The sequence below is a fragment of the Anolis sagrei genome, chromosome 6, assembly GCF_037176765.1.
Source record: "Anolis sagrei isolate rAnoSag1 chromosome 6, rAnoSag1.mat, whole genome shotgun sequence".
Classification (NCBI taxonomy): domain Eukaryota; kingdom Metazoa; phylum Chordata; class Lepidosauria; order Squamata; family Dactyloidae; genus Anolis; species Anolis sagrei.
The window spans coordinates 134,425,041-134,438,547 of NC_090026.1; the positions used below are offsets into that span (position 1 = coordinate 134,425,041).

Here is a 13,507-nt window from a genome sequence, read left to right on the forward strand (position 1 = left end):
GGAGGCAGTCTCAGGAATTCAGGACCCTCAATCAGCGTTTCTCAACCTGGGGGTCAGGACCCCTGGGGGGGGGGTCGCGAGGGGCATCAGAGGGGTCACCAAAGACCATCAGAAAACACAGTATTTTCTGTAGGCCATGGGGGTTCTGTGCAGGGAGTTTGGCCCAATTCTATTGTTTGTGGGGTTCATTTGGGAGTTGTAGTTCCTGGGATTTACAGCCAACCTACAATCAAAGAGCATTCTGAACTCCACTGAACTCCACCAATGATGGAACTGAACCAAACTTGGCACACAGACCTCCCACGACCAACGAAAATACTGGAAGGGTGTGGTGGGCATTGACCTTGTGTTTTGAAGTTGTAGTTCACCTACATCCAGAGAGCACTGTGGACTCTATCAATGATGGATCTGGACCAACTTGGCATGAATACCCAAATGTGAACACTGGTGGAGTTTGGGGAAAATAGACCTTGACATGTGGGACTTGTAGTTGCTGGGATTTATAGTTCATCTGCAATCAAAGAGCCCCTTGAACCCCACCAATGAGAGAATTGGGCCAGACTTCCCACACAGAACCCCCATGATTTGGGAGGAATTGACAATGATTTAGAGGAGATGTAGGTCACCTACCTCCAGAGAGCACTGTGAACCCAAACAATGATGGATCTGGACCAAATTTGGCACAAATACCCAATACACCCAAATTGGAAAACTGGTGAGGTTGCGGAGGATTCATTGGGTCATTTAGGAGTTGTAGTTACTGGAATTTATAGTTAACCTACAATCAAAGAGCACTCTGAGACCAGCCTGCAATGGATCTGCACCAAACTTGGCACACTACCTACATCAGGGTCCTCAAACTACGGCCCGCGGGCCAAACCCGGCCCTTCGAGGGCATTTATCCAGCCTGCCGGATGCGCTGCCAGATGTGCTGCGCCCCTCCCAAGGGCAGCAAAGAAGGGTGCCAAAAACACCCTGAGAGGCCTCGGCCTTCTCCTGGTGCAGGGAGCGCACGTCCAGGGAACAGTGCAGGAAGGCGCGTGCTCCCTGCACCGGCCCGCATGTTTGCCAATGCCGTGAGAGGGACACTCTCCGGTGTTGGCAAGCAGGCGGGGGAAGAAGGCTAGTGCAGGGGGCACGCTCCCTCCACCAGCCCCCTTCCCCCATGCACTTCCCCTGTGTTTGAAGGTGCGTGGGGGAAGAGGGCAGGTGCAGGGAGCGTGCCCCCAGGGAGGGGCCAGTGGCGGGAATGCGCTCCCTGCACCAGCCCTCTTCCCTGGCGCACTTCCCAACACCGAGAGAGGGGCACTCTCCCGATTGGCAAGCACACGGGGGCAGTGGGGCGGTGCAGGGAGCGCACTCCCTCCACCGGCCCCTGGGCGTGTGCTCCCTACACCTGCTCTCTTCCTCTGTGCGCTTGCCAATGCCGGAGTGCGCCCCTCTCCTGGCATTGGCAAGCGCGCGGGAGAGGAGCCCAGCACCGGGGGTCCTCATGCGATGGGTCTCCTCTCCTGGAGGCCGTGCCTGCGCCCCTCTAAGGAGGCAAGGGGGCCTCCCCAAAAAGCTGTACCTGCAGGAAGGAGGAGACAAGAGCTGAAGCAGTTGAAGGTAGTACAAATCCCATCACTTGTTGTACATCCTCCCCAAACCTCTCCAGTATTTTCTGTTGCTCGGGGGGTTCTGTACGCCAAGTTTGGTTCAATTTCATTGTTGGTGCAGCTTCAAATGCTCTTTGATTGAAGGGAAACCATAAATCCACACAACTGCAACTCCCAAATGTCAGAGTCAAATTTCCCCAAACTCCACCAGTGTTCAGTTGCTTCTGTTGTGAGAGAGTTGGCCGTCTGCAAGGACGTTGCCCAGGGGACATTGCCCGGATGATTTTGATGTTTTATCATCCTTGTGGGAGGGAGGCTTCTCTCATGTCCCCTTTGCATGAGGAGCTGGAGCTGATAGAGGGAGCTCATCCGCCTCTCCCCGGATTCGAACCTGCGACCTGTCGGTCTTCAGTCCTGCCAGCACAGGGCTTTAACCCACTGCACCACCGGGGGCTCCAGTTTCTCAAGTCGCTCCTGACACGACCCCCCCCCCCCCCCAAAAAAAAAAACCAGTGTTCAAATTTGGGCATATTGAGTATTTGTGCCAAGTTTGGTCCAGATCCATCGTTGTTTGGGTTCACAGAGTTCTCTTGATGTAGGTGAACTACATCTCCTGTAAACCACTGTCAGTTTTTCCTAACCCCCCGCCAGTATTTTCTGTTGGTCATGTTGGGGTTCTGTGTGCCAAGTTTGGTCCCGGTCTGTAATGTGTGGGGCATCTCAGTGGTCTGTGGAAGCAGGGCTGCAATCCCGTTATCAGTTATCCATACTCACCCAAACATATTGTTTTTGTGATTAATCAGTATGCTTTGATTATGTTCAGTTTGCAACAATGAAAAAACACCCTGCATATCCGATATTTACATTATGATTCATAACAGTAGCAGTTATGAAGTTGCAACAAAAATATGGTTGGGGGTCCCCACAACATGAGGAACTTTATTTAGGGGTCACGGCTTTAGTAAGGCTGAGAACCACTGACTTAGAGTCACCCTAAGTCTGAAACAACTTTAGGTCACACAACAACAACAACAACAACAACCAGAATTAGCTTGACTCTCTGATCAGCCAAAAGCAGGCCCAACATTCCCATTGAGTTTATGTTGGTTAAAATTGCTCATCGTTCCAAACACTGTATTCTTCTCTCATGTTTTTTGCCGTAGTACGAATAGCATTTCTGCAGCGTGCCCAGGAAAAGTCTGAGGACCCCTGACCTACATGGCGCATGCGGTTTGGGGGTGGGGGCTTGAATTCTGGGAGTTGTAGTTCACCAACACTCAGAGAACACTCTGTACCAAACCGGTGATGGAACTAGTAAACTTGCCACACGTACCCAACATGCCCAACTTTGAATACTGGTGGGGTTGCAAGGGGACTGACCTCAGAGGTTGGGAGTTATAGTTCACCCACATCGACAGAGCAATGTGCACTCAACGCATGGACCTGGGCCAAACTTGGCACAAGTACCCGATATGCCCAACTTTGAATACTGGTGGGATTTGGGGGGAGGGGGGAGCGTAGCCCAGCATGATGGGCATTGCAGTTCTCCCGGCACCCAGGGAACCCTGTGGCGCTCTCCCTTGAGGGATCTGAACCAAACCGGCACACAGACCCCACGAGGCCAACTGTGAATACAGGCCGGGGTGGGTGGTGAGTGACCTGGGCATGTGGCAGCTGTAGTTCACCATGACCCAAGAAACAGAGTCCTTCTCGTGGGGCGGAAGGGGAGCATGAGCCAGGGATGTCCTGGGAGGTGGGCCTGCCTCAAAAGGACCCCCGGCCCCTCTGAATCCTGCCTGGGCCAGACCACGTCACCTGGAACCCCACGGTGTCCCGTTCTGGGCACCGCAATGGAAGGGAGGTGTTCTCTCTCCTAAGCTGGAAGACTCCTGTGTCCACAGGAAGAGGGCGACTCAAAGGATCGGGGGGGGGGGGGGCGTGGAACAAGCCCTATGAGGAGCCGCTTAAAGAGCTGGGCATGTTGAGCCTGCAGAGAGGGTGCCTCTGTCTTTTCTGCTCTCTTAAAAACAAATGCCCACCCAAGTCCCGTCCAGGGCTGGCCCTGCTTAGCTTCCAGGATCAGGAGGGAAAGGGGGCTTTCAGGGGGTTGGGGCCACGCTCCACGTTCCACCTGCATGGCTTCTTAATCCACGTACCATGGATACATATGTACCTATACTCATATGGTGTGTGTATGTGTGTGTGCATACATACACGCATATACATATGTACCCCCGTGCATGCACATATGGAGGGCGTGCAGTACGGGTGGGTGTATCCCCACTGTGTGCGGCAGAATGCTGTGGGGTGGGTCTTCCTGGGATGTGCGGTTCTGCGCGGCCTTCAGCCTTCCCTGCCAAACCAAACAGGGCCAGGCCGATCTCCCCAAGGGCCAAGGGCCAAGGGGGTGATGCCTGGCCCCCCCCTGGGCCACCCCCAGCAAGCCCAGCGGGACTCGCCTTTTGCCTGTCTCCCTCTCTCCCGGGGGGCGGGGGGGGCAGGGTCGTGGCTCTCCCTCTCCTCGGCGGGGGGGGGGGGGGGTCAAGCCGGGCTTCCTCCCGGGCAGCAGCCCCCCCCCCCCGCACTGTCCCCAGGAAGGGGGCTCCCGGCCTGGCCCCATCGGCACCTCGCCCCCCCCCCCCGCCTGGCATTCCTCCCCGCCCCCCTCCCCCCCCCCCCCGCAGGTGTTTTGCAATTCAACCCTTTCAATCCCTGGCACTGGAGTTGGAGTCCAAAGCACCTGCGGGGGGGGGGGAGGGGGGCCGAGGGGGACGGATCCCACCGGAGAGGCCAGCAAGGGGGGGGGGCGAGCAGGGGAGCCACTTTGGCCTGGGAGTCGCGGGGGGGGGGGTGGAGGGGGGCAGCTGAGAGGCCCCGGAATCACCCCAACACACCTGCAGGGAGGGGGGAGGGGGGGAGGGGCCCTCCTTGAGTCCGGCCAGGAATCCGCGGCGTGAAGGAGGCGGGGGAGGGGGAGGGGGAGGGGGAGGCCTCCCCAGGAAAGACTTGCGGGCGGAAGTGCCTGTTGTTGTTGTTAAACTCCAGCTGGGCCGGGGGGGGGAGGGGGAGAAGCCCCGCCCCCTCCCTCCCTCCCTCCCTCCCTCCCTCCCGGCAAGGGTTTAGAGGAGGAGGAGGAGAGAGAGAGAGAGAAGGGAGGCCAAGGAGCTCCGCGGGATACGCCTACCCGCTCGCCACTCAGATTGGCGGGCGAGCTGCCAATCAGGGTGGCGGCCCCGCCCCCTTCAGGGCCTCTTCTCCCGAGGGAGGGAGGGTGACGTCACTCGGACACGCCCCCTTGGCAGGCAGGCAGGCAGGCGCCGCCCTTTCGGGAGGAAGAGAGAGGCGGCGGAGGCGGAGGAGGAGGAGGAGGAGGAGGAGGAGAGCCCAGAGGGAGGGAGGGAGGGAGGGAGGGCCTCTTTCTCCCCCCCCCCCCACTCTCTGCCTCCCTCCCTCCCTCCCTCCCTCCAAGGGGAGGAGCCCCGCCCCCGCCCGCTCTCCCTCCTTCGTATTCCTCCTCCCCTCCAGCAGGGGGCGGGCAGGCAGGCAGGCAGGTTCCCCTCGGCGGCGCCATGCTTGCCTCGTTGGCTCTCAGCAGCATCACGTGGGAACGCTCCCCTGAGCCGAGAAGGCCTGCTCTTTCCGGGAGCAGCAGCGGCAGCAGCAGACCGGGCCCTGGCCACGGAGCTCCCCCCCCCTCGAGTCCCCCCAGCCCACCCGACCTCGCGCGTGGCAGGCAGCCCCTCCCTCCCTCCCTCCCTCAACAGGTACACGCAAACCCAGGGTGCGCCCCCCTTTCCTGGAGGCCAGAGCAGCCACGAGGGAGGAGGAGGAGGCCCCAGAGGAGGAGGAAGGTTTGGCCAGGGGCCCAGGAGCTTCACGCCCGCCTCCAGCTCCAGCTCGCCAAGGCCCGGGAGAGCACGAGGAGGAGGAGCCCCTCGCCTGCTGACAAGGAGAGAGAGGGCCCCCGAGGGAATACTGGGAATAATACTGGGAGGGGGAGCCCACATCTCCCCCCCCCCATGGGCACAGATCGCTCCCCCTCTGCCCCCCCCCCCCAAGAACTTCCTGGCCCCACTTCACTCACTCTTGGTGTTGTTGTTATTATATTATTATCCTCAATATTATTGTTATTTTATTATATGGGGCAGAAAGGAGGAGGAAACCTGCTATAACTTTGACTTAGTTGTTGTTGTTGTTGTTCTATGGGGCAGAAAGGAGAACCTGCCACAAGCTTTACTTATTATTATTTGAAACACAACCATATTAGTACACAGCAAACAAGATCACTATGCTGGCTCTTGTATTGGATCACGTGTCAGACACTTCCCAAGTGTCTATTATAATAATAATAATAATAATAATAATAATAATTACTATTATCATTATTTGGAGCAGAAAGGATGGGAGAACCTGTCATAAGCTTTACTTACTGTTATTATTATCATTATTGTTGTTGCTCCTGCAGTAATTCTATGTCCCTGTCTGGTAGAAAGACGGGGGCTGGACTGGATGGCCTTCGGGGTTCCCTTCCAACTTTCTGAGTCTTACAACAACAACAACAACAATAATAATGTATAATAATATAATAATAATTCTATCTTCCTGTCTGGCAGAAAGAAGGGGGCTGGACTAGTTGGCCTTTGGGGTTCCCTTTGAACTGCCTTAGTCTAATCATCATCATCATCATCTATAACAATGATGATGATGGTGATGATGATGTATAATAATAGAATAGTAATTCTATCTTCCTGCCTGGCAGAAAGATGGGGGTTGGATTTGATGTCCTTTGGGGTTTCCTTCCAACTGAGTTTTATAATAATAATAATAATAACAATAATAATAATAGTCTCCTGGAGTGACTGTAGGAGCAAAAAAACAAACCTCTTTCAGTATTTTCTGTGTGTCACGGGAGTTTTGTGTGCCAAGTTTGGTTCAATTCCATCATTGGTGGAATTCCGAAGGCTCTGATTGTAGGTGAACTTTCAATCCAAGCACTACAACTCCCAAATGTCAAGGTCTGTTTTCCCCAAACTCCACCAGTGTTCAAATTTGGGCATATTGAGTATTTGTGCCAAGTTTGGTCCAGATCCATAGTGGTTTGGGTTCACAGTTCTCTCCGGATGTAGGTGAACTACATCTCCCCTCAATCCCTGTGAATTCCTCTCAAACCCCTCCAGCATTTTCTGCTTGTCACGGCCATTCTGTGTGCCAGGTTTGGCCCAGGTCTGTCATTTGTGGAGGTCTTAGTGGTCGGTGGAAGTCTGAGCTGAATCAGTTGAAAGTACTGCAAATCCCATCATCCATTGTCCATACTCCCCCAAACATATTGCTTTTGTGATTAATCACCATGCTTTAATTATGTATAGATATATATACACACAAAGAGAATAGGAAAAGGGCAGGGAAAAGGGTGAGAAGGAAGGAAGGAGTGTGTGTGTGTGTGTGTGTAAATGCTCTGTTCGTTTTGAGTGACATAACTCAAAATCCACTGGACGACTGGCCACCAAATTTGGCCACAAGACACCTGCTAACCCAAGGAGTGACCATCACTAAAAACATTAAATTTGTTACTTGGGAATTGTAGTTGCTGGGATTTATAGTTAACTACAATCAAAGAGCATTCTGAACTCCACCAATGATGGAATTGAACCAAATATGGCACACAGAAGTCCCACGATGAACAGAAAATACTGGAAGGGTTTGGTGGGCATTGACCTTGAGTTTTGGAGTTGTAGTTCACCTACACCCAGAGTGCACTGTGGACTCAAACAATGAAGACCAAACTTGGCACAAATACACCATGTGCCCAAATATGAACACAGATGGAGTTTGGGAAAATAGACCTTGACATTTGGGAGTTGTAGCTACTGGGATTTATAGTTCACTTACAATCAAAGAACATTGGGCCATAGAATTGGGCCAAACTTCCCACATTAAATCCCCCATGACCAACAGAAAACACTGTTTTCCAGTGGTCTTTGGCGACCCTTCTGACCCCCCCTCATGATTCCCCCAGGGGTGAGAAATGCTGCCTTGTGGCCACCCAGGCCCACTCCCTTCCCTGGGGCAAGAAGACATCATCAAAGCCCTCCTGACAAAGAGCCATCCTGCCATAGAGAGAGATGGATCTATATGATTCACACACACACACACATATGAAAGATATAATATCATTGTAGATTTGAAAGGGACCCCTAAAGAAGGACAATGATATGTGGCATGTTCCAGAGGAGGCAAACTAAACATTATCTCCACATCCACACTCACAAAGAAACAACAAGGAATACTGTTTACCCACAAGAAGCATCAAGACAGGGCAGAGAATAGAAACCATCTTTCTCATTACTTTCTTTTCAAGATCACCAGGCTGGGCCACAGCAATGCATGGCAGGGGATGGCTAGTGTGTGTGTGTGTGTATATGTGTGTGTATGTGTGTATATATATATATATAGAGAGAGAGAGAGAGAATGAGAGAGAGATGGCATAGGCCAACTTCGGCCCTCCATGTGTTTTGTTTTGGACTTCAACTCCCACCATTCCAAACAGTAGGAAGTCCAAAATACCTGGAGGGCCAAAATGTGTCCATGCCCGTTATATATTGCTGTTTTTAAATTGTTTTAAATTGTGTTCAATTTTAGCCTGATCTTGTAAGCCGCTCCGAGCTCCAGGGGAGTGGCCGCATAGAAGTTCCAATAATATATTCAATAATATAAATTATTAACTCCAACCACACATCCTTCCATTCTTCCAATCATTCCCACACATCATATTAAATTCATATTTGTGAAATCTGTACATTGAATTTTTTGTGACACCTTTGCTGGTATTTGTGTGTGTGCTTGAGCCCTGATGTCTGCATCTCTTGGTATTTCCATTTCCTGCATGACCCAGGAAGGGAAAAGGGGGAAATCTTTGAGGGGAAAAAAGGTTTCCTGGCTCTCATCCTTGATCTTTTCTTTCTTTCTTGACCAGGGAAATGAGGATTCTATGGAACCAAATCTTGGATGCAGCAAGGAAACCAACAATACAGAAAGAAGAAATATTACTGAATTGTTGACCTCACTTACAGAAAAGAAAGGGAAAAAAGGAAGAGTCAACTCTCTGCATTGCAATTAAACACCCAAATCACTGTTGGCGTGAAGGAGAAAGCGTCCAAATGGCTGAAACGTGGAAAGAGTTATTCTCAGGGGATCACCTGCAGGAACCTGAAAGGCCTGACACTGGGGAGAAGCCCCCTGAATGCCTGGAGTGCGGAAAGAGCTTCGCTCATAATTCAGATCTACGTAAACACCAGAAGACCCACACTGGGGAGAAACCCTATGAATGCCTGGAGTGTGGGCAGAGGTTCATTCAGAGTTCAGATCTACGTAGACATGAAAGGACCCACACTGGAGAGAAACCCTATATGTGCCTGGAGTGTGGAAAGAGCTTCACTCATACTTCAAGCCTGTGTTTGCATCAAAGGACTCACACTGGGGAGAAACCCTATGAATGCCTGCAGTGTGGACAGAGCTTCACTTACAGTTCAACTCTACGTTCACATCAAAGGACTCACACTGGGGAGAAACCCTATAAATGCCAGGAGTGTGGACAGAGTTTTGCTCGTAGCTCAAGTCTACATAAACATCAAAGGACTCACACTGGGGAGAGACCCTATGAATGTTTGCTGTGTGGGAACAACTTCTCTGACAGTTCAGCTCTTCGTAGACATCAAAGGACACACACTGGGGAGAAACCCTTCATATGCCCAGAGTGTGGACAGAGATTCGCCCAGAGCTCAGGTCTACGTGCACATCAGAAGACTCACACATCAAAAGACTCACAGGAGAAACCCCATAAATGCCTGGAGTGTGGACAGAGCTTCACTCAGCCTTCATATCTACACAGACATCAAAGAACTCACACTGGAGAGAAACCCTTCACATGCCCGGAGTGCGGACAGAGATTTGCCCAGACTTCAGGTCTGCGTGCACATCAAAGGACTCACACTGGGGAGAAACCCTATAAATGCCTGGAATGTGGGCAGAGCTTCTCTCATAGTTCAGGACTATGTTCACATCAGAAGATTCATTCTGGGGAGAAACGCTATAAATGCCTGGAATGTGGACAGAGCTTCACTCAGAGTACAGGTCTGCGTTCACACCAAAGGACTCACAGTGGGGAGAAACCCTATAAATGCCTGGAGTGTGGACAGAGCTTTGCTAAGAGTACAAATCTACGTACACATCAGATGACGCACACTGGGGAGAAACCCTATACATGCCTGGAGTGTGGAAAGACCTTCAGGCAGAGTTCAAATCTACGTTCACATCAAAGGACCCACACTGGGGAGAAACACTATGGAACAGGCACAGGGAAAATGTTTTGTCCTGATGCTACCCTGTGGGCCTGGCCGCAAGGACCGGGCCAGGAGGGAGTGTGGGTGGGGCTGGAAGGGATGGGCCCGGGACCGGAAGGAGCGTGGCCAGATGGGCTGGAGGTGGGAGAGAGCAGGGTCCAGCCAGGAGAGGTTGGGGTTGGATGGGAAGAGACAGGGTTGTGGTGGAAGGGGGGCGCATGGAAGGAGGACGAGGAGACACACATCACTGGTGAAAGCATTCTCACTAGTGCCACGTGTCTCCCCTGTGTCTCCTCTGAGTCTGTGGAAGGCGGGACACCTACGCAAGGCTCAGAGGAGAAGGAGGAACACACCGCTGCTGAGAGCGCTCTCGCTGGCGACGTGTAACTTCCCCCTGATTCTCCTCTGAGTCTGGGAAAAGCAGGCTACCTTCCTGAGGCTCAAACGAACAGGAGAAACACGCTATTGGCAAGTGCTCTCAGGACTGCGCTTGGCAGAAGTGTGTCTCTGACACTGTGACCGCAGACTGAGAGGAGGGCTGAGGTAGGCGGGGGCCGGAGGGAAGAGGCCAAGAGTGGCCGGGGGCACCAGGTGGAGTGGCCTTACCGCTGCCCCTGCCCCTCCCTCCCTCCCTCGACCTGTTCTCATGGCCAAAGGACAGATCCTTGCCCATGCTTTGGCTGGGAGAAGGGAACCGACGAGAGGGAGCCACAGAAGGAGATTGACTGATAAAGATTGGCAAGTTATCCGAGATGGACAAAGTGCACTCTGCCGAGGAAAGAGAAATCTTTGACTAATTTCAAGAAAGATTGGGACTTCTTTATCACTTTTCCCACAACAACAACAACAACAACAACAGGGGCAAATACCAGCTGTCAGGTGTATGAATTAGAAGACTGTTGCCAAACGCAGAAGTGTCCTTCCATGGGATTGTCTAAGGGAGGAGAATAATAATCAGGGACCGAATCGACTCGGCGAGAAGTTCTTAGCCTTAGGCCCAGGTCTGTTTGTTCTTTTGTCAGTGTTCCTTGTGCGTCTCTATAGGAGTGTTTTAGTGGTGTGTGGTTTTTTCTGATTTTATTTTTGTAGTTGTGGCAGCCACTTGTAGATCTGTATAGTTTTAGCATTCTGTATTGTAAACTTACTAATAAACTTTATTATTTACACCTCGCTACCATCTCCCGAGGGACTCAGTCTGGCTTATATGAGGCCGAGCCCACAATACATCAACGATAAAAGCAATAACAACAATTAATACAACAATAAGATAAAACTCATAACAAAACAATAAACATTAACAGTAACACAACGACGTTTAAAAACCCATGGCTGGGCCAAATGTAATAATTAAAATGTAAGGATAATGCTGAGCAAGACCAGGTGAAATATGTAACTAGGATAGAATTTCGGAGAGGAAAGGGGTGTGCAGACAATCCTAGATCATTGATCAAGTGCATTTAGGGACATATTGGTGGGAGTTTCCTTATTCTGGGAACGCACACTGGAACAACCATGTTTTCAGGCTCCTCCTAAAGACTGCCAGGGTTGGGGCATGTCTGATGTCCTTGGGAAGCGAGTTCCAGAGTTGAGGGGCCACCACCGAGAAGGCCCTGTCCCTCGTTCCCTCCAATTGTGCCTGTGATGGAGGTGGGAGCGTGAGCAAGGCCTCTCCAGATGATCGAAGGGGTCGTGTGGGTTCGTACACAGAAATGCAGTCACGCAGGTAGGAGGGTCCCAAACCGTTCAGGGCTTTGTAGGTAAGCACCTGCACCTTGGATTGGGACCGGAAAATGAATGGCAGCCAGTGGAGCTCCTTAAACAGGAGGGTTGACCTCTCCCTGTAAGGAGCACCTTTTAACAACCTGGCCGCCGTCCTTTGAACCAATTGAAATTTCTGGGCCGTTTTCAAGGGCAGCCCCACCTAGAGTGCATTACAATAATCCAATCTGGAGGTGACAAAGGCATGGACCACCCTGGCCAGATCCGCCTTCATGAGGTAAGGTAGCAGTTGGCGCACAAGTCTTAATTGTGCAAAGGCCCTCCCGGCCACTACCAACGCCTGAGCCTCAAGCGTCAGTGATGAGTCCAGGAGGACACCCAGACTTCAGGGGGAGTGTAACCCCGTCCAACACAGGTTGCCACCCTATACCTGATCCAGTTTACGATCGACCAGGAGGACCTCTGTCTTGTCGGGATTAATCTTCCTCATCCAGACAGACACAGCGGCCAGGCACTCGTCCAGCACCCGAGGGGCTTCCTTGAAATTGGGTGTAAAAGAGTAGTAGAGTTGGGTGTCATCTGCGTAGAGGTGGCACCCAACTCCAAAACTCCAGATGACTTCTCTCAGCGGTTTCATGTAGATGTTAAAAAGCATGGGAGACAGAACGGAGCCTTGCAGGACCCTACAGGGATTGTCTGTGCCAAGTTTGGTCCATTGTTGGTGGAGTTCGGAGTGGTGTTTGTTTGTAGGTGCACTATAAATCCCAGTACCTACAACTAACAAATGTCAATAATAATAATAATAATAATAATAATAATAATAATAATAATAATAATCTTTATTTATATTCCGCTTTGTCTCCCCGAAGGTACGCAGGGTGGATTCCAAACATAAAAGGCAAACACTCAATGCCCGAATGCAACAATACATCCATACTAACAAAATTCAAACAACCCAACATATAAACACAAATTAAGACTTAACAACTAATATTAAATTTAAAAAAACGCAGCCTGTTATATAACAGACATAAGTCAAAACATCAAACATTGAATAGAAACAGTAATTTCCCAGTTTCTTGGGGAAAATAGATTAATTGTTGTTCAAGATGTCTATTGAGCTGGTGGGACGAGTTGGGCACGGATACGGATGACAACTATTAATCAGGTGTATAATGGTAGTCTTCCCAACTCCTCCTCCTCTTCTGGTTGTCCAGTGCGCAAAGGTACGTCTTCAGCTGTTTCTTGAAAGCGAGGAGGGAGGGAGGGGGGGGTCGTCTTTAACTCCTTAGGAAGGGAGGTCCAGAGGTGGGGGGGGGGGGTATCCACGGAGAAGGCCCTTCCTCTTGTTCCCACCAGCCATGCTTGGGACGGGGGTGGAACTGAGAGGAGGGCCTCCTCCGATGGCCGCAGTTGGTCTCTAGAGGGAGATGCGGCTTGTCCAATCGTCTGGGCCTAAGAAGCCATTCAGGGCTTTAAAGGTAAGAGCCAGCACTTTGTATTTAGGCCGGAAGCAGACCGGCGGCTGTAAAGAACCCTTATTAGAAGCCAGGGTGCAGGGCCTGGAAAAGCCTGTAGGTCTCAAAGGATAAGTAATGGGCAAGGCGAAGCATCAGCGGCCATTTTAGAGTAGGGAAGACGCCATCTTAGAGAGTTTCAGAGAGGGGGGCGTGTCTTAGGCTTTAGGCAGCAGGGAATGGCCGGGATTGGTGGAGAAAAAGGGGGCGGAGTTTAGGAAGAGAAACTGAGAGGGAAAAGGAGCGTTTTAAGTTAGAGAGATTGAACTGGGGGTTTGAAGAGAAAGGGTGTTTAGGAGTTTGGTGTCAAGGGTTAGAAGAGAAAGGCAAGGGC

The 13,507-nt window shown here is 51.5% G+C and overlaps 1 protein-coding gene across 1 annotated transcript; it reads left to right on the forward strand.

Annotated features, from left to right (window-relative positions):
• The first annotated feature begins 8,366 nt into the window (after positions 1 to 8,366).
• Positions 8,367 to 11,108, forward strand: LOC132779737 (zinc finger protein ZFP2-like). The gene has a single exon (XM_060783410.2). It carries the CDS (start codon positions 8,756 to 8,758, stop codon positions 10,322 to 10,324), a length of 1,569 nt encoding a protein of 522 aa, XP_060639393.2. The 5' UTR covers positions 8,367 to 8,755; the 3' UTR covers positions 10,325 to 11,108.
• Positions 11,109 to 13,507: the final 2,399 nt, after the last annotated feature.

Excerpts from the sequence above, each read along its gene's own strand:
- LOC132779737 (XM_060783410.2), top strand. The coding sequence starts at position 8,756 with ATGGCTGAAACGTGGAAAGAGTTATTCTCAGGGGATCACCTGCAGGAA.